General features: G+C 36.5%; 1 protein-coding gene across 3 annotated transcripts in view; it reads left to right on the top strand.

The window, feature by feature from the left end:
* Positions 1-1,437: 1,437 nt before the first annotated feature.
* Positions 1,438-23,046, top strand: part of LOC132939518 (mucin-2) — an 81,899-nt gene continuing 60,290 nt past the window's right edge. For 2 of the 3 annotated variants that reach the window (XM_061006726.1, XM_061006725.1), the window contains exon 1: positions 1,440-2,082. In XM_061006726.1, the coding sequence (XP_060862709.1) occupies positions 1,989-2,082 (94 nt within the window). In that variant the 5' untranslated portion in view covers positions 1,440-1,988. Of the gene's footprint in view, positions 2,083-23,046 lie in introns of all 3 variants that reach the window. The other variant, XM_061006727.1, reaches the window with a different exon arrangement.

The raw sequence follows: 23,046 nt of genomic DNA, 5'->3' as shown, positions 1-23,046 counted from the left end.
CACTGAAAACAATATTTTCTACCTTTTTTGTACGGGTCAAAATATTGGGATATTAAAATTAAAAATTTAACTTTGGTCTATCACGCCTCAGACCCCCCCCCCCCCCCATGGATGGCCCTGGTTTTCGTGACACAATGTACGACGGTATATGTCGACTAACAACATTCTTAGCCGTATTTCTCCAAAAACTTGTTCGTTTTATTTGGTTTTATTAATGATCATTGCAATAATATGGTAATTGTATATTATATAAACCTAGGCAGTAGGTATGTACTGTACTGTGCATAGGTACAAATGATGTTTCACTTATTTCAAAACTAAAAGTCCATAACGACTTGAAAAACGAAACACTACTCCAAATTCATTATCTCAAAATTATCATCGCCCCCAAACCCTACAATTTCCTCACTCTCGTGCAAATCTATCCCTGAAAATCCAACGCACCGTTTGAAATGCCAATGGTGCAGAGTTAGACTTACTCAAATAAAAACACAAATCACTGTACATCAACACGTCATAATATAGTTCATGTAAGTAAAAATAAATTCTGTTATACCTGTTATCATATTTTCTTATTATGCATGTAGCCAAGGATATTGTTAATTTTCTACTAAAAAAAAAATTAAAATTAAAAATTAAATATTATTTTAGGTTAGTACCTATGTACTCAATATAGTTTATATACTGAGTTGGTCATATTATATTTTGGCGTTCGTTTAAAATGTTACTTTACCCCACTGACCCGTACACACACACATTTATATCCACACAATATAACGGGCGCATACACGTCATTATAGCGTATACCGGCACGTATTGACATGCGTGTAGTTAAGTCTTAGAACAATATAATGATATCATATATGCTCGTGCGCGGTATTATGGACCGACAACAAACCACCTTCGACGGCGGCGGTCATTGGGTCGTCGGGGGATCTTCCGCGACGGCGGTCATCACCGCCGCATTAGGGCAGTCTGCACTTGATTCGAACACGCTCACGCATGAGTGTACTTGTGTGTAAGTGAGTAATATCGTGTGCTTGTGTTGGTATAACTTTGTATGTGTGTGTGTGTGTGTGTGTGTGTGTGCCCGGTTACGGGTCATTTGGTCGACGTATCGTAGCAGAGGTCAACGAGCAAATACCGTCAGCGGCGGTGAGTTTTTAATTAATGACGGAAACGGTGACTTTATAAGACTACAACTTGCACTGCGCTGCTGCGACGACCGCGACTACTAGAAATATAGACGGAACATTATTATTACTATTATTGTTATTTCGTGCCCTTCTCCTGGGAGGGAAGTAGTGGCGGCGGTAGTATAGTGACTACTATATAGTATAATAGTAGCTAGGTACCTATATAGACATATAGACATATGGTAGTAGTAGTAGTAGTAGTAATAATAGTAGTAGTAGTAGTAGTAGTAGTAGTAGTAGTAGTAGTAGTAGTAGTAATAGTTCGAGTATAGCGCTGTGTTTAGAAGAAGAAAAAGAAGAAGAAGAAGAAGAAGAAGGAAACGTGGTGAAAGATCTGTTGTGCCAGCGCGCGGTAGTGGATTGAGGTTAACCTCATTCGTTCGTTGGCACAGACCGCGGCACCATGTCCGAATCGCGTGAGTGAACCACAGTGGTTTTACCGACAATTTTACGATTTAATACACATATAAACGCACGCGTATATTCTTTACGTGTATACACAAGTTTGAACGTTTCCGGTTGTTCCCGACAGTGTTTGTTTATGATTTTTATATTTTATATCGTTTCCGTCCGTTTTGTTTGTTCTATGTATTTTGTTTAATTGTCGCATTTTTTAAAACCCTTTGACTGTTTTTGAGTTTAATTAATTTTTTGTCGTGCGTAAGTTTAATATGTTGTGAACTTTTTACGAAATGTTCGGCGTGTCAAAGGATTACGAGCTCGCAGTTTACTCTATCGTCGTAGTGTCAGTTTAGAATTTGGATTTACCGCGGAATTTACGAAAGCGCTATAATGGCTACGAAGCGCAAGAAGCTCTTGCCCGCCAGAACTCTGGCTCTGTTGCTGGCCAGCTTATTTGTTTTTGACTGTTTAGCTCTAAGTGAAGGTGAGTGAACCTTATTGTAATTTAGTAATTATTCAACTATACTCGTCCGGTTGCATATAATACATCACAGTAGATTTTTATTTTTTTAACTATCTATATAGATATAAGTACATATAATTGGTGATAACTATAATTTCTACAGCAATATATATAAAAATTAAAGACATAATCGACATATTTAATTTCAAGATCTCATAGGTATTCATTATTTAGACCAAAAATGTTTGCGCTCGTTTTGAATATTTAAAAGTCTTAATACCACAAACTTACTGATGTCATGCACTATTTTATCAGCTTTGAGCTTTAGGACATTAACAGTATGTTGGATATATAGTATACTTGTACTACCTATACCTGTTAATTTACTGTTTGTATGTATATATATCAAGAATGTAAACGATAATATTCATTAATTTGGATATTTTATTCTGAATTATTATTATTATTAATATTTATTATTTATAATTGTTTTAAACGCTAAGAAATGTTTTTCAAAAAACAGTAATTTGCACATTTTTAGAGTATCATATAATCTATATGGTACACTAATTTTGCTTCTAAAAAAATATTTATATTAGGTATAGTTAACTCATAATACTTGTTAATTTTTTTTTTTTTGATACACAATGCCGGTCGTGGTGTCATTCACGCTTGCGTTAAAGTCACTAAAAGTCACATGGTCCGTGAAGTGATATATTTTGTAATAATTATTGGTATACATTTATTATAATTCTGCTGTCATCCCAATGATCTGATCAAAATCGTATAAAAGTACAAATCCATAATATATCTTTGACGCGCGATTTACTCGTTTTCCGTCTTCCCTTTCTTTCGAAATGGTATATTATTATCATTGTTCGGTGTATTCTATTGGAGCGCCGCCGGGGCGCTATGGTAAACGATACATATATATATACCCACACGCGGGACGAACAATAGCGAACAGTAGACGATGAAGGTCGGATACTATTTGAAACAAATTAAATACAATGGGAATATAAAAAAAAACACGTAAATTGAAAAACATACTTTCATTCGTGTACAAATAATAATATTAGATTTATCATTAGCATAATATTATACGATCATAATATATAATAGTGAACAACGGATGCTTTTTTTATATGCTGCTTACGAAACACCGGCCGTTTTCCGCTATTGTTTTTCCACCACAGCGCTGACTATAGCTATTCTCTAACAGACCATATTATATTATCATCGAGGAGATGACACTTGCTATATCTCTGCACCATTATTATATCCATTATCACATAATTATTGCGGGTGTGTTGTACGTAAAAAAACTAATTTTCAGGAGCGCCATCGGTGTTTGTCATGTACTGAAAAGTAAAAGTCCATTGTATTATTAATATTATTATTATTGTAATCCAAATAATAGTGATTGAAATTAATGAATCAAAACGAGAGTGTGAGCCGCGTATATACAAGCTAATCCAGGAAGAGTTATTTGCGATAGGGCGTTGAAGTCTCCGCGTATATATAACGTAATTGCAGCCTCCTCCACGCACGTTTTGTTTCGCATTTTTTTTTCATCACATAAATACTTTCTACGTATGAATATGGTTTTATTTCGTTTATACACGAATCAAGGCATGTGTGTATACTCTATATATATAATAGCATTCGTCTTTCAATGATAGGTTTTTCGTGCTTAAAAATCGTATTCCCCGTTGGCGGCGAAAGTGGTTGCGCATATTTTATTCCCGGCGGCTATTTCATGATTCTCATATTATTACTGATTCGCCGGCATACAGAAATAACTCGGAATCAACTCTAGAAGAACAAAATAATTTAATTTTTTTTATACGTCACCTAAGGAGACATAGGTATTATATGCAATACATTCGAATTATTTATTTTATTTCTATGTAGTAATATAACATATAATTTTATTAACGTAGTGAAATTTAAGTTTGTATTTAGTGACATTGCATTACATTCATAATATATATTTATAACTATATACTTATATAATGTATAATGTATAATGTACAATATATTGTTTGTAATCGACATAGTGTTTTATTGTCAAATTCCACGTAATCACGTCCCAAAAATACTTATCAAACGAATAAGAACAGATCAATGTACCCAATTGGTTTTTTTTATGATTGTATTCTCGATGTAAAAGATACTGAACCTGTTGGCGCGACCAGCCATAGCGGTTCCAGGTGAAATCCGCCGGAGACGTTAGACAGTTTTGTGAGAACTCATATACCTCGTTAGTATATTGTGTCTCTCCTTTCCCCTCCAAACACCCTGACCAAACACACGTGTCGTTCGAAATTTAAATGTACCTACACGTAACCACTATCATCAAACGAAAGAAAAGAAAAAAATCAACAAGTAACTTAAGAGGGAATATAATATTATACGAATCATGGTAAATCGAAATCTCGAAAGTCTTGCCAAAAAAATGTCTAATAATAATGAATGCACCGCATGCCGTAGCACAGAGAGGAAAAAAGGTCAAATAAGTTTAATATGTTAGGAATATTTATAGGTATATTTACAATCACGCAAATAATATTATTATTATAATATATGTGTACACAATACATATATACACAATATGCACGTTGTTTTTCACGATTCTATATCGAATGGCGCACATTACGATGAGTTACGACGATGACGATTCTCGGTCAATGCGATTCATGGCGAATAAAAAATAAAAATAAAAAACGAGACGCAGTAAAATAATAATAATGATAACAATAATAATAATAATAATAATACGAAGGAGAAGAAGAATGAACAGATTTGTCCGGGAAAGAAGATTTGGCGGTTTCGTCGTGAAGACAATGTGGCACAACGACGGGTGTGAGAGGGGGGAAAATAATCGCCGGATGACGGCGGCGTATGGTCGTGGGTTACCACTACGAGCGGCGGCGAGTCTGACACAATTCCTCGGGCCGACCGGAGCCGGAAGCCTCCAAGCAATACTATACACGACTACCAGCCATTACTAGATATATTATTATTATTATTATTACTATTATACGCACAGATACGAAAACCAGTCGGACCACACTCGATTTTCGCGCTATCGTCCCGGCGGCGACTTCAACATATATATAGGTATGTGTATACTACGCGTATCAGCATATAGACTACTGCACATATATAGGTATAATCGAGCTGGTATATACATATGTGTATATGTGTGTATAGTTCTACATAAAATAATGTTACACCTGACGTATATTATATTATATATATATATGCGTTTGTGCGCCGAAGAAATTCCAAAGACACGTGTTAACCATATTCGTCAGCTGCTGGTATCGCGGCGAGTACCTCCTATTTTCCGATATAGGTACAGGTCCAAGAAGCAAATCGAATTTTAGAAGTCTTCGGTCGCCGTGCTATTCAGATAACATACCGTACACGAACACTAACATATAAATATAATATTACGCTGCACGTCATAATATTATTATTATACTCAACAATATTATTGACGGTTGTTAAATATTCGGGGGCGTCGTTTCATTTTTTTTCCGGCGTTCGATATTATTAAAAATCCACTATTAAATTTCATCTGACTTGAAAAAACAAATCTCTCCTGTCTTACATTATTTTTTTTTTTCAAATATTTACTAATAAACCCATCAACACCCAAAGATTTTAAAAGGTAATTGCACATAATATAATTAATGTTTGGTTATGGATATTGACAACCGTTGTATTTTATAATTTAATACGTATATCATATAATTGTGGCGGGCCTAATGGGACTTTTTTTAAATGTATAAGGGGTTCAACCGCACACCCTGACCCCCTCCCCAAATGATGTCCACTGTTGTAATGTATGTGGGTATAATATTATAAATTATATAGGTAGGTATCCCTATTCGAAACGGATCCAATAAAATATGTATAATATAATAATAGGTAGGTACCGACCGTGGACAATGTACATGCATCACAATATATATATATATTATAGTTTGTATATAATATACGCTTGACCATGATGATAATATTGTTGCGGCGTATATACCTGTGTTATATAGTAGCCCGCAGGGAGGACTGTCCACGAGAACTTCTATAATGTGGCTTGTGTAAGTCGTATTATACGTATATATATATATTATTATGTTGATGTCTCGTACATGATGTATATAAATAAATAATATATAAGGCGGTATATTATGATAATGTTATACATGTTGATAACATATAAATTAAACGTTTTCGAAATATGCGCGGAATGGTGTCAGACCCATTTTCAAAAATGTTGTTGGCGCCGCCGCCAAGCAGTTGCAGTGCTCGGTGTTCGGATGTTATTCTGGGGCGAATAACGTGTACGATAAAATGTATAAAATATTGATAGGATTGTGACAATGACCATACGGATAGTGAATAAATTACGAGCATTTTTTTACTTATCAAATTTCCATAATATACTAATTCCGATTACCGGCAGTGACAAGTGTAAATACTGCCAATGCCTGTACACATGACGAAATTTTTCGCGAGGACAGACCAACAGTGCGGTTTCTTCAAAGTCTACGACCGGCGAACGTCGAACCGTGATTACCATTCCCGCGTGTATATTACGGTCGGTTCTTCGCATATTACGTGACGACAAAATTATTGGTTTGCGAATAGAAAACAAAAATTGCGTTACACAACGTCTTCGTCGTCGTCGTCGTCGTCGTGTCTTTAACACAATTAGACAAAAAATATGAAACACGACAGCAGTGCACATAATATAGTGCAGGATAATAACATTATATTATTGTTCTGTGCTTTAGGTTTGGACGTTATAACATTTTTCTTTCTTATTGTCGATCGCCGAACGCCTGACAATTAACGATATGTCGTAACCTCCATAGTATACCTACCTACCTCGTTATATTATGTAGGTACGCGAACGACCTACATTTTTGTGTACAATTTTTTTTTCCTTCTTTTAGAGCGTGCGTAGGTATCTCTGATTGAGATCGTTCCGGGATGAATAAAATCGTAATCGCAGTAAATCCGGAGTTAATCGTCGTCGTCACAAACCACTCCAACAATAACAGTCGTCGCCGCCGCCGCCGTCGTTTGACAAATGGCGCGTATATACCTACCGCATATAATATTATTTTAACTCGGAACGTCCGCCCGGATTTCGTGTGGTTTTCCGGCGCGTTTACCTCCCATCGAGACACATGTTATTATGTTATCATCCCAATACGCTGCGGGTCGCAGACATGTGCGATTTTCGTCACCGACAGCAATAACCATAATCACAATGTTCGCAACAAACGATAAGACATCGTCACTGGAAAACTATAATATTATATTATACTGTAGCCCGTAACGGCTCATAATATAATATGATACATAATATACATTGAATATTACTTATTATTGCGACGGGTGCGAGAGTGAAAGGAAAACGACATTATTTAGGTATACCATTGCGTACCGGTTAGACGCGTCATACAGCGTAATGTGTACAGATAGGTACTATATTATATTTTAATATTTATCGTTCGAAATTATATATCGTACACTTTTGAAAACCTCGTTTGTGCAGAAGTGAACGACTGAACGACGATACTCGCGATCGATTTTCTGTATACAAATGTACAATGTGTAGCTATAGGTACCGAACAACCTTGATGCGATGGCAATAATCAAATTCTCGTTTGCGTACCGCCGTGCGGCGCATAATATAATAATATAATGTTTTAATAAACGCATTATAATCATTATTGTCGTCGATTAAAATATTATCGTCAAAAAGCGGGCGTTTCCGTCTCACGACGGCGTTTAACTGCGAAACGATTGTTGATAAATATTTTTACCGAAAACGACGTCGCCCAGCACACACGGACGATGACACGTGGGGGAGGTACAGTAATCATGATAGTATTTCATTTCCATATCGATGGTTTTCTTATCACGGTTAAACTGAATAGGCACGCATGCAGTCAGTGTCATTCGTGTATATTGTATATATACGCATACATGTCATAACTAATATTTGATAAAGAAAACGACGTTCAGTACCAATGTCCTATACCTATTTAATGTAATATATTATTGTAATATACGGGTGACAACACGAGTACCTATATAGTGTATATTATTATTACAATAGTTGTCCAGTGACAAGAGCGACGGTAATTGCTATAACTATCGATTTTCTAAAAAAACGAAACGATTTTCAAACCGAAACTCGAAAAATTGTCACTCACTGCAATCTACTACTACTATATATCGCGAACGGCCAATCGAATTCTTATAACCCAGGATATCAGAGCAAAATAAGCCGGAAAATAGTATACTGTACGTACGTGCAGCTATATAGCATTGTCAGTGTTGGGTTTGCTCGGTTTTTCTAGAACGATATGTCATTATTATATCTACGTAGGGCGTAGATAGGTTATATAGTCTTATGGGTACCATACATCACGGTTGCCTGCATGGAGGTACTGGAGGTAACATTGACGTCGAAATAATATTCACGCGTTAACATATTATAGTTGAAAAATGATCGATTTTCGCGCGTACATAATTTGTCACAATATGTATGGGTAATAGAATATAGGTAACTGAAATCAGTAATTGGGCGAGATGAAAATAATATGTACTGTACACAATATAATATAATAATGACGTATATTGCATATTTTTCGGCGTGTTTATAATCGATGCTCGGCAAGAAGAGACTATATAGCGGAAACGATTTACACACTACGTTTAAACGACGTGTTTTATATTATTATGCGTGTCAATTATGCGGTTCGTGTCGGCCGCGGGAGACATAATATTATTCTTGTCCGGACCGAGACGAAAGTGTATACCTACACGCAGCGGCGTCGTTGAACGATAGGTATATCATTACAACAGTATAATGATAATATATTTTAACATACAATTCGACGAAATTTCAATGGTTTTCCGGAAAAAACGATGGCGCTGCAGCAGAATCGTGTGAACAAATTCGGTTTTCACATGTCCATAACACGATGATGCGCGCGTTTGTTACCGATCACTTTTCATTTCACTTTTCGGACGGCGCGAAAAAAAATTAAGAAAAAAAAAAGAAATTATTTACCTACACTACAACAACTATAGGAGGTACACCTACCCACCTACCTACAATAATAAGACGGCGCACACAATATTACGTTTATTTTACCGGCTACAGACCTCAGACGTATCGTGGACGTCGGACAGGTCCCCGTCAGTGCAGAGTCGTAAAGCATGACTTCTATAATACGTGTAGGACCTGCAGCGTATATTATGTACTGTACTATACGTCGGATTAAATTATAACGTCGGAAAACCTGCAAAGCCCCCGCGATCCACGAAAAACCCGCGGAGGCAGCGTGGGAGGTGGCGCACGAATCGAAAAGCGCGTGGAAACCGCGGACGACCGATTTGCATAAATTCATACTCATAATAACATGTAATACTATCAACGCGCGTGTGTCCCTCGTCCGAACTGGTTCACACGCTTCGAGCCACGTATATAGCCTGCTCGCGGCCGCCTCTATATTTTCGTCGCAAAACCTTCGTCGCGAGTCGCCTCTTATATATGCACAGCCTCGGATGTTGTGGGCGAAGTACATGTGGTCGTGACATTCGCGGATTGTGCACAGTCACACAGTCGTCACACGTCATATAACTTGGTACGCACGTTTTGACGGTTTTTCGAATCATTGAAGATATCCATCAGCCGGGCACCGCGGCGTCTCGTCATAATAACATAATATATTATAAATACATAACGCGATATTATTACTATATGCGTACCGTAAAATAATACGCTTATAAGAGCGTACCTGCCATCCGTGTGTTGTTAGCCGTTTCTTTTCTGCGCCTCTGCAGCAATACAATAAGATTATAATATTTCACAAGACGGTTACGACATGAAAATATGTTGCTTGGAAAAATGCATCTTTGGAAAACCCCGCAGACGAAAATTTCAATACTCTCGCATATTATGTATTAAATATTTATGTACATATAATATGTATCGACGGCCGTACGATAGACAAATCAAACGTCGTAGTCATCGTCGTTATTGCAAGCAAACATCATGATGTACAGTTAAGCCTCGAGCATATAGTTATATAGCAACAGTGTTATATTACTATTACACAATAATCGGTCCTAGAGTGTTATTATATTATTAATATATGAATACAATATTTTGTGTGGTTGGTTTCGAAAACAAATTCGAACGTCGCTTCAATATTTTTAACATAATAATATGAAAATATACATAGCGAAGAACTCGGGCGACCTCGCCGGTAATGGTTAAGTGCGTTCGGAGCTATATAGCCACCATGGATATACACTTGCGCATGGCTGAACCGATAAGCCATTGCGCAACACGCTTCGTATTTTAATAAATATTATATTATTATTATTATACCTACATCATATTATACCGGGGTCCGGGTGTTTCAAGGTTTGTCGAGTGTGTTAACAACAAACTGGATTGTCCTATTTTAATGACCATTATGTATATTATGCACCTACAAGACTGCAGTGGGTATTATATACGTTCGGCGGCTGGCGCGCACATACGACAAAGTTTGAAAGTGATTGCATAAAATTATTAAACGCAAACTATCCGACACTCGAGCAGAGCATATTATATACACGTTATATCATAATATTATGTCGTGTCCGTATGATATTGTTATGACGTTATGTGCACGATAATAATAATATATTGTAATATATATTATATAGTAGCCGCGGTGGGTGGGGTATACACCGCACTTCCCACACGGCTTGATAATCGTTGGACAGTTTATCTGTTCGTTCAATCGTTTTGTATAAACGCATCCTGAAATCGACAGCCAGTTGATGGTGATTTCACATAACGCGCGTTAATTATTCGGGCGTCGGCGACCCGACCACGACGACATCGCATGCAACCAGTTTTCAAGACCTGTCGATAATAGTTTCGCGCCGCGAAGAAAGTGTGGGCTGCAACCGGTGTCCATCTGTAACTACTACTCTCGCGCACATAGGTATAGATTATCACGCGTAAGCGAACGGAAAGACGTGCGATTTCTTCCATCCGCAGTGTCCACGGCGGCAGGGCCTACCGAATACAATATAACGTTATACACACGTCATGGTAAAATGTGATATCGTGTACTACGCGACCCGTATACCGCGATTGACCACGTCGAATACGAACACGGGTATATAGCTCGGGTATACGCGAACCTGTATGGCGTGCGAGGTCCTATGTCGTTATTGTCATCTACTACGGCTCCCGTCGGCATAATATCATTACAGACGGTCGGCCGCAGGTTCGATTGACGGTGGAAAGTTTCGCTCGGTGGCAAGCCCGCTTATATGGGCACCGGGCGGTCGCCTTTTGGTTTTCGCACAAACGTCCGAAACACAATCGGCACAGCAGTACGGTTGTACACATAACACATAGGATACATGGCCGCATTGAGAACCGGCAAATTTGTTCGCAACAAGTGCGACCGGCCCCGCCCTTTTATGTAACGACACAACCCCGGCCAGACCGCACCCGTAAATGGGTTTTCGTACATAACACATTACTATAAATATGATATGACGCACACTAATTATACCTATACGTCCTAGTAATGGTAATAATTACCGCAACTTGTGCAAATAATATTGTCGTGTGGACAAGACGTCCCCGATTGCTGTATACGCTGCACCTGCAGTTGTCGGATAGGCTTATATTATGTATATACTATTTTATACGGAGAATAATAATATTATATTAGAATTTTTCCAAAAAAAAAAAAATTGACGTAACTGCACGTTGACGAGATGTTATTTTAAAGAAAAAGCTGCTCGCAACAGAATATGTTTGGTCACGGACAAAACAAAAAATATGTGTTCACGACTTTAATATTAATTCATAACAACGCCATAGCGGCTGTTTAAATTTTACCGACATAACCGTATTATATAAATATATCATTATGATATTATTATTTTTTCAAACAATTCTAGTTTTAATTACTCGTATATGTCTGTTTAATAACATTTTTTTCAAACAAAATTATATAATGTGCCCTTTTTACAAGCATTTTGTTTACTATAATATATTTTTTATTTTTTTTTATATTTAAATTATTATTTATTAGGCAATTGTGCGAGCATTCCGTTTCGAAAATAACTATTAACTACTTTATAATATTTTTAAAGTAATATTAATTTTTTCCAACTATTATCATATAAGTTAACTTTCTATAAGGTAATTTAAATGTGACACGACTACATGAGTATTATCAATTCGGTTTATGAGAATGTCTAATGTCTATATACAGACAGAAATATAAGCATGTCATCAATAAACATAAACATATTAAGTGTGTCTTCAAAACTATTCAACAAAAAACTATTATTACTTTAATTACTTCATAATATTACATTATAACCTAATGACGGTATATACTAATTGTGGTATTTTCGAAACGATTAACTTCATTATTTCTCGTATACATATGTCACATTTTATTCCCTATGTCGTAATGAATTAATTTCAAAATAATTTCTGATAAATATTTTGTTTTTTTTTTTTTTAATAACTAAATTTTACATTAACTATAGATAACTAGTTAAGTGTTTAAAAATGTGTGCAAAATATACACATTCACAATAACTAATAGGTCATAAAACGTTGGTATCACAACTTTTCTGCGTAGGTACCTATAATAATATTATCAACCGTTTATTATTATCGGATAAAGTATTAAAATATCGTGATTATTTTCACCTTGAGCACAATACTATAAATAAAAATTTACTTATAACAAAAAAAAAAAAAATAAATAAATAATTGGTCATTGATTTGAAACCAAGAGAACCGTTAAAGAAGGTCAAAGCATAAAATGTTGTCTAGCTTTCGTCGGATCCCGTGTGTGGTTAGTTATACGTGGGTGTGTGTAGTAAAATATAATGAATATCGGTCTCCTCTTGATCGTTCCGAGTGACCATTAACTATTTATTTTTTTTTCTCAACATACCTATTACGGTTATAGGTACATCACCCAAACAAGCGTTGATCGGAGAAATCTCCACGTTTGTCCGTATGCTTACACGCCGTGAAACACAATCCTAATAATAATAATAATAATAATAACAACAAGAAAACGAAATCAACATAATATATAATGACGATCAAATTCCATTTGTTACTTTCATCGTATTCTTGACCGTCATCATTGTCAGCGTCCTTTCCCTCGAACACATATTGTAATTACATCATCCATCATCATAATTTACTGATACCCGGTTACCCATAAACATATACCTGTATTCTATCGTATGTATAATATATATTATGAGCATCTACTATACGCTCGTGTATATATATTATACGTATCGGGTTTTTGTTTTTTTTTTTTCTCTCATCCCGGATAACCGTTTAGAGCGTTGGATAGATTTACATCTTGATTATCATCGGCTTGCCTGTACACACTATAAGAAATACATATATATATATATATGATATCATATTGTAATACATCGAGAAAATAATAAGACATTCACGAGTATATAATATTGTACAACGATAATAATGATGCAAACCACACGAAACATAATATTATCATATCATGACATTATCAAATAAAATATAGGTAATACGTTCAACACAATGCATAATTACCTGTAGCTGCAGGTTGTAATATGAATTGATGAAAACATCGAACGATTCGAATTGACACCGCGTGACGAAATATCGATAATTATTATTTGTTTTATACCTACCTATGCATAAACCACATATTTTGTATATTATTGTATTATAATACACTCGATGCGTCGCGTTTTTCGCGCAAACTCAATCGGACTACGGTTCGACGACGCTGCGGAAATTTTTTTTTTATTTGCCTTTGGAGCCATATTCTAGAGTCTTATCCTATACTGCGCCACCGCATACGCGCGTATTGTAACCGCAGCGGAAACAATAGCGTCGCGACACAACAATACACACACACACACACACACTTATTATTATATTATGTGTATTTTTCGACGTCGATTTATTGGCCATCGTGCGAACAATACAACACGCCGAGTTATGTTACATATAATAATAATAATAATATACATTATTACGAGCCAAGCGCCTCTGCGGTCGTAAGGTCAAGTTCGAAACGTGTGACGATGGCTGTGCATAGCTATACTACGTGCACAACAGTGTCATATATATATATATATTATATACAATCTACACGTGTGTGTGTGTGTGTGTGTGTGTGTCGGGGGTCGGGCCGGGTCGGTAGCGCATTTAGAACTTTCTACCGTGATCGCGACGAGAGCAAGAGTGACTGCAGAGAAAGTCCCACCCGTGATAATGTTTCGTGTTGATGCTGCGCTTATATTATTATATATGAACGTTTATAATACATAAGACGCTTGTAATAATGCGTATAATGTTATAAGGGCTGCCGGCCACAACTGGTTATCATTTTCATTCCGGACGAAATGATTTCTAATTCTGTATAGTCCGGAACACGTTTGCCCACAAATTAAGGGATGTAGCCTGCGCGTAGGTTGTACCCATACGATGTGAGACACGACCGTCATAAAATTATTATTTCCTATATTGTGTACGTGATTTGCTGTGGTGGGATAATGTTGCTATAAACCTATACTAAGCACAGCGATTTGCACCGTGTCCAAGATTAACAAAAAAAATTAATAATGATCTTCACTGCATGATATAGGTCTCTACTACAGGAAGTATAGTAATAATTATATTGTATCCTGTAAAAATATCAGAGGAATAAACGTATTGAATAAATTCTTGATGAAATATAATGATACTAATGTTTTAATAACTATTATTGGGTGTCGTTGCGGCCAAACATAAATTTAAATAATATTTATTAATCACTAAAGTCAATAATAAGATCACACGCACATATTACGCGGACGCTATGTTGTGTTATATTTTTCGTCTCTTCTCCGATATTGTTTACTAACGCATTGAATCAAAGATTATACTTGCGAGGCATTTGCCATTTTGCATCACATATACAAATTCATAGTTATTATATTTTTTCTATAGAGAATGTTTACGAGGATTAAATAATGACACATAATTTCTTGACTCTTAGAAGCATAATTTTAAATACACTTACACGTAATACGAATATTGTTATCGTCATGTTATTATTATATATGTAATATACAATATGTATGTTATTTATAATGACACCCAACGGATATGGACAAATAATTAATAAATATGTGTAAAAAAGGACAACTCGCAGAGAAAATAAGTTTACTTTGTTTAATGTTTACATCGGAATACAAAATATATATTATAATATATTCCTTTTGATTGCATATGTAAACTGCTCATTGGTTATCACGGTTAATTGAATTTGTGAAAAATTATACTATACATTATCATAAGCGAGTGGGTGGTGCAGAATAACCCGCTGTGCACTTAACACAACTCGACATTATATTATATCTATTACCTTTGCATAAAGCGTCATTTAGATAGTAATTATTATATATCTATGTATGTCTCGGGTCACGTGTGTTGGCAATTAGTAATTATACACATCCAGTGCGCAGGGTGTATACTTTGCAGGCATTGACTTAAAATAAATAGCCGATAATAATTAAAAACGGTGGCCGGTCGATCGCTTATTATTTTATATTTCACATCGAATCAGACGGCGCGACATAATCGCGATAATCACAATACGCTTAATTAATGATATGGACCGTTGCAGACGAGTCGGTTTCGGACGAAATACACATGTCACACGCTCGGCGAAATAATGATATAAGATAATGTGTTAATATTGTGTATAGTACTATAGTGTAATGTTATGTCGTATAACCACGTCGGTCGTTACCGGGTTCAGCGGACCGCTGGAAATTGATTCGTCGTATATAAACAATACACGCGTATATTTTGGTTCTCGACCGCGGGGGCGCTTATATATACATGTGTGTATAATAGTGTATCACAATATAATATACGGTAGGTTTAATATGCGACATGATATTATAATATCGTACATAATATAATTAGTACGTTATAACAATATTATTTTAATGACAATATTATAACAGTAGGTATATAATACTGATATTATTGTGTACGGTGTCGGACCGGACTCGCCGACTTGTCCGGCACAGCGGTTGTGGTCGGGAAACGCGTCGGAATCGATTCCACGAATAAGAGCCATAGCGTAGATTTTCCACAGGTACGATGATCATACGAAATAGACGCGACTTCGTAAAAGCCGCTCGGACGATCGGGGTTGCTAGCGCGGGTCATGTCAGTGCCGTTTTGCCGACCGTATACCGTGGTACTACGTTATAACGACAACATTAGACTCTCGGCACGACCGGATGGAATTTTACCGATTATATTGATATTGTAATGGCGGAGAAAAAAAATTATCGGAAAATCGTCGGCACCGAAAACGGAGTTCGTGTCTCGCAAATCGGATGCGCGCCAACCGCGGCGCGTCGTGCTCTTAAAATATTATAGATATTAATAATAACCATCCCGTTCGTCCGTATTGTATATTATGGTCGTGTGTCCGCAACGAAACGGGTCGATCGACCTCGCACCGTATACATTTTGATGTATGCTGAGATTATGATGAGATTCGTCGTCAACCCCGGTGGTTCGTGAGGCAGTCGATACAAACTATAACTATACGGTTCGCCGCCGAAAACGTTCGTCGCCGCCACGACGGCGATCCCTCGCGCGTACGACACTATATTATCCCTACTACAATATGCAATAATGATAATATTATTATGCACAGGCTGACGGCCTCGAATCGTACAATAATAATAATAATAATAATATTAATGATGACGACGACGACGACGACGACGACGATCTTCACCTCGCACCCGCGTGCTGCGATTTCGTTCATCTAAAAGCGCGCTTTAGCCCGCGATTTCTCGACGAGACCACCCTCCCCCCCCCATGACCACGCGATACGCCGATCCGAACGGAATGAAATACTAATCACTGGTCGAGAGAGTGGCGCCTGCAGTGCACGTACGTTTTAATAACATTAATATAAATTTCAACGGGGCCGTTTTCGTATCATACATAGGTACGCCTTGAAATGAAATTCCCACACGTGTATCATAATAATATTATGCGTATATGCGTTCATACCACACGTACATTAACGCGCCGCGTCCCGTTTGCTTCTCCGCACAGTCGGCGTCCAGTTCTGCAGCAGTTATACGCGCACGGGCGAATATCAAACCGGTATCGCGTGTATATTATCGTATTGTACATTATATATAATATTATTATTACCATTACTGTGTCCGAAAGTGAAACCTGCTCCGCCGTCACCGATCGGCCAAAGCCCAAAGGGTTAAAAAGCTGCCGGCCAGATCCGGGTACGCGATATGTTTGCGACGGAGCTCCGCGCGGTATACGACCGTACCTATATACATATATATGATAGTAATGATATTATGCGATACGCGTCGGCGGACAATATTTTAATAATCATTAACACGACGAGACGCAGAGATAATATTGGAAAGTGAAATTCATATAATACAACGCAGCGAGCAATAAATTCGTTATAAAGATAAAAAATTTTGGTTCGCATGTCCTATACATATAGCCGTATAGGTACAATATAATATAAATTACAATAATCAGGGTAACGTGCGTGTGGATCGCCATATGGGTCTGCAGAGTCCCGTTTTATGTGTGATGTACGACACTCTTTTTCAGAAATGTAATTCATGGACACAATTGGATGGTCAATTTAATATAATATTCTATTAGATTATATTTTATCCTTAATATGCTCTATAGATAATATTCAGTTATATTATATTCCCAACAATACACACGATGCCATTATATGACATGTCACACTGTAATGTGTACAACATTTAGTCGGATGTAAAGCGTAGGCGTGTGGAGGGTGTGTGTGGGGGGAGGGGGAATGGGGGGAAAGGGGGGGTAGCTGCACTTGACATGGTCCGCGCGCGAAAAGTCACAAAATTTAAATTGTATTTTTCGTTTCCGTTGCCCGTGCGAACAGAAACCAATCCCATCATAACACCGTGTGTGTGTGTTTTTACGTCAATTAAACACGTCGTACGAAGTATACAGAGGAAACGTTTTACATTTTATTCATGTGGGTCAAGGTGTTGCCGGTAACGGTTGTTTTGTCCGTCTGTTTGTCTGTCTGTTTGTTTGTTTATTCACCATTTTGCCATTCGGCGAGCAACGCGCACACGTCGTCTTCCATATTATACCTATATATATACACACACAGTTGTACTCGCGTTAATATTATTGCGGCAGGCAGAATATAATTAGGCGAATGAAACCAGTTTATAGTGGACACGTCGTCAGTAGTAGTAGGTACACGTGTAGTCGAACGCGAAATTTTTTTATTCGATTTTACTATATCATGCCTACTCGTACGACCCATCGTAATAATAATATTATTATAACTATACTGACGACCGTACGACGACTGTATTTAGTATTTACGTTACATAATATATAAATTAGTGTATATTATATGATGCTGCTGCGACGTCGGTTTTTTGGACGCCATCGCAGGCAAACGATTTGAAGAGCGTGTAGACTATAGAGACAGTAGCTGGATTGCACAGAATAATGACCAAGAACGACCATAACTTTTAAAAAAAAAAATTTTTTGTTCCCATAATGTGTGCGTGCAGTGATAGTAAGACATAACCGGTCGCGTGTTAATGCGAAGTGATTATCTGAACAATTATTATTATTGTTTGACTGCAGTCATACTGAAAATATAAATAACACCTGCAGCCTAGTGTAGTATATTTGTTTTGACTTGTGACAATAAAACAAAAAATAAAATAAAGCAGTTAAAAAGTTTACTAAAAAGTGGTACCTATGAGTCATGAGATTTAAAAATTAGCTTTGAATTATTTCAAATTTCGCTTGTTTGTAATGCAAAACCAAAATTTGAGATTAATCATATGTTTTATACCTGGCTTGACGTTTTATCAAAATAATACTATGATAAATATGCTAAAATTATTCAGCCTGGTCTTATCTTTAAAAATGTAAATGTCTCCACGAAACCTTTCGAGGATTCATGTATAATGTAACGCTCCATAAATTAGTATACATATTATAATAATAACATAACGCGTGCAACTGTGCAAGCAGAATCAATTTAGTATTTATATAGCGACCACAATACGTATTGCATTTAAAAGGTTATGACTTATGACTAATGACGATATTTTAGTGTATAATGAAAATATATCGAACAAATGAAAACAAAACCATATAGGTAGGCGAATAGGACACAATATAATATGATTCTTAGAAGTCATTACAATTTTTGGATAAAAACTTTCGTCGGTAAGAATAAATATAGATTTTTTTTTTAAATCGTCAGTGTACAATAAAATGTTTATAGTTCATCGAATAGCGTAAGTGGCGCAATTAATAATAATAGTTACGTTCCGTTATTACCACAAGACCTGTTCAGAATACTTATATTAAACAGTATCTAGACTGTAATTTAAAATAAAAAAATACAATTTTTAAATAAATATAAAAATATATAGGAATATCATATATATATATATATTATACTGTCTGTACACTTTTGACCCGACACCGCGTTGTGATTTTTTTCTCTCGTTTTCTTTTTCACTGCAAACTGTTCGTTTCGAGTATACTCGTGTTTATATTATATAGTTTTACCTATAACGAATTGATGGTAAAAAAAAATATGCATAATATACATAAATAATACTTATATACTCTATTATAACAATATCATTATAATGAATAAAAACCGAGTATAGTCGGACCGCGAGCGCTCTTGGATTCGGCGGCGAGCGGGGAAAAACGATCCGAGCGGGCCAACAATATTGTATTATTATAAATTCGATGATAATAATAATAATAATAATAATATATTACATCGTAAAGACCGTGTGGGGCGGAGCAGGGCTATCGGTGAAACCGAATGAGCCCGCCTGGAGACTATCGAATCATTATAATAAATGTTCACCCAATATAATATTCGCGTGCATATATAACATGTAACCGCGACCGCCGACAAGACACGATGAGAACGCTTTCGCGAATTATAGTCGTACCAGGTAGATGGGTTAGGAGTGTACGAGAACGGGTCGATTATAATATTATTATATACCTACCTAGGTACCAAATTTTGCGACGACGACGACGACGACGACTTTTACGCGAGTCTTAAACACCTAAAGATGCGAAGACGGGTACAGCTGTGTATTGTCACGCACTCACGCCGGTACACGATAATAATGTATCGCTTTCACCACTGTATCTACGATCAGCGATAGAATTTCAATATAATTGATATTATAATATTAAATATTATATAGGTAGTATCCATCAGACTCCGCGCCATGATACGACTCCTCGATACCGAATGGTGGAGGTCAGTTTTGATTTCTCGTCTTCAAGTCCGCGCACGTAGATACATATTATAAAATCAAAATAAATACCTGTACCTAAAGCTATAAACTATAATAGTACTTCGCACGATAATAAAAGTTTAGAGAGGGCGAAAAAATTGAATTTCAGGAATATTCCAACTATGGGTTACGATAAACACGAGCGTGTATACTATTATGACTGTATATTTGAAAACGATATTTTTTATCTCGCTATAATTTTGATCCGTCAATGAGTTTGATTTGCCGAAAGTTGACAGCTGTTGCGTGTATAATATAATATAATATATATATACCTACAGTAGAGTCCAGTTGGTACACGCCGGAAACGTTTCCGGAATCGTAAACCGCCCGCAATTACATTGTTATTATTAAACCCGCTCAGGTGCTCAAAATGATTCAGGTGCACAAAACATGGACGTGTTCAACCAAAAATTCGATGTTCGCATAAATCAAACGGATTTATTAGGCGGGTTGAGTGGCGAAGTCAGCCGGGCTCGTGAATCATATTTCCGACCAGTTTCCTCATCGGAATTGAGTCGTTCGCAAAATGACATTCGTTCGAAAATCACTACTCCCCCACCCCCACCTGTGATATATGCGTTCGCTTGATATTAATTCGATACATTATAATCTACTTTATGCAGTTACAATAATGTATCATCTCCACGAGATTTGACCAACTGCGGAAATGTATTTAAAAAAATATATATAATCATATTAGGCTCGTTGCGCTAATATCGTCCTGTTGCAGTAATTGTAGGTAATAATAATTATATCTATGCGGTACCTGCTTAGACGTCATTAGCATATAATACCGTTATCGAAATGACGCGAAAATCGTAAGGACAACGGTGAGTTCTTTATTTTATTTTCATGCATTTTATTCAACCCGACGATAATGTAGGACCGTTTTTAACTACCGGACCGGTTTGTCTATGCACTACGTCGCCGCGTTTCCCCCGTACATAATATAGTAACAATATAATAAGTCGCATCGGTGGCGGCGACCATGACGTTAGGTATACTGCGCGACAACGGCGGCGCGGCGGTAAGAACCTCGCGGTTCTCGCCGGTCATAAACATCGGCTTTGTATATTATTCATATTAAACGGAAAGCGGATGATTCAATATTTATAATTTACTATTATCTGTTACTATGTTAATACATTATAAAGATATACACACCCTATTTTCCTAGTTCCTACTAACCTATACGTTGTCGGATGCCGCAGTGGCGTATTTACGGGGGGGGGTCCACGGGGTCTGTACCCTCTCCCCCCCATTGGCCCCATAAATACCTATCTAAACATCTAATATATTTATTAATAATATATTCTGTAGCCCACTTAAATGTATTTGGAAAATTAGCTGGACCCCCTCCGTGAAAATTCCTAAACATACGAAATGTACCATCGATGGCCAAACTTCTATAATATATTATTATGGTTTCCCCGGGGTAGGTGGTTTTCTCTCGATAAACGAATGTTTTGTGAACTGTTATTGGCGTAAATACCCAGAGCATATAATGTATAATATAATATAACCGATGAATAATAATTACCTGCAGCACACACAGCTTTATTATAATATGAAATTATTTTTAAACTGCCCATAAGATATATTCTATACCATTAATAAATTTAATAACGGTAATTAACAATTTTTTTGAATAAACTTTCATATTTTTCGTTTGTGTTGGGCCCGCCGTTAAAACAAACGACGATAGGTATAAGATTAACACGTTTTCATAACCATACGGAATCGATCTGATTAGTTTTTTAACGACAGAAAAATAGTGAACACCTTAAAAAATATACACATAAATAAAGAGTTTAACGTGAGTATAATAAATTAAACAGCGGAGATAGTCATGGATGCAGTTTAACGAAACGTTGAATTTTTTTTTTCTGATCGTATACACGAGATACACAGCATGTCCACAATTAATGTACCGACTATTTTACTTAGTTCCCACGAGTCGTGTAGGTATAGGTGGAGAATTACCATTTACCATAAATATTTCCAAAAATCTGTTACGAACCACACCAACTAGTAACTATATATTTAGTCTAAATTAAAGAAAGTTGTTCCATGTCAATTCACAGTAATGTATGCAGCTATAGGTACTACTTGTATTTTATCGTATCGAATGAGTTTACGATACTGTGTATTTGTAAGGGACAAATATTCATATACGTGTACACGGCCAAAAATTTGGAAAGGAAGTGAGCCTAAATCACAACCAATATATACATTTTGAATGTTTTCTAATAATATTTTGAGGAGGGAGATCTAAACCTCTATAATCACCCTACACCCGTATACGTCATGCCTGGCGCCTGTGCATTAAAGTATTATATATTATGATTTATAGTAATATTATAAATTAGGCACGAATAGCCTTAGGAAGATATTGAAGTCTCCGCAGATTCCGGTTACAGATAAACATAATATATAACGGGAGGTATGTGATATTTAATGGGATAGGATAATTTCGGTCGGGTC

This window comes from Metopolophium dirhodum, chromosome 2 (assembly GCF_019925205.1).
Source record: "Metopolophium dirhodum isolate CAU chromosome 2, ASM1992520v1, whole genome shotgun sequence".
In the NCBI taxonomy this organism is placed as follows: domain Eukaryota; kingdom Metazoa; phylum Arthropoda; class Insecta; order Hemiptera; family Aphididae; genus Metopolophium; species Metopolophium dirhodum.
This window is presented reverse-complemented; position numbering and strand designations above follow the sequence as displayed.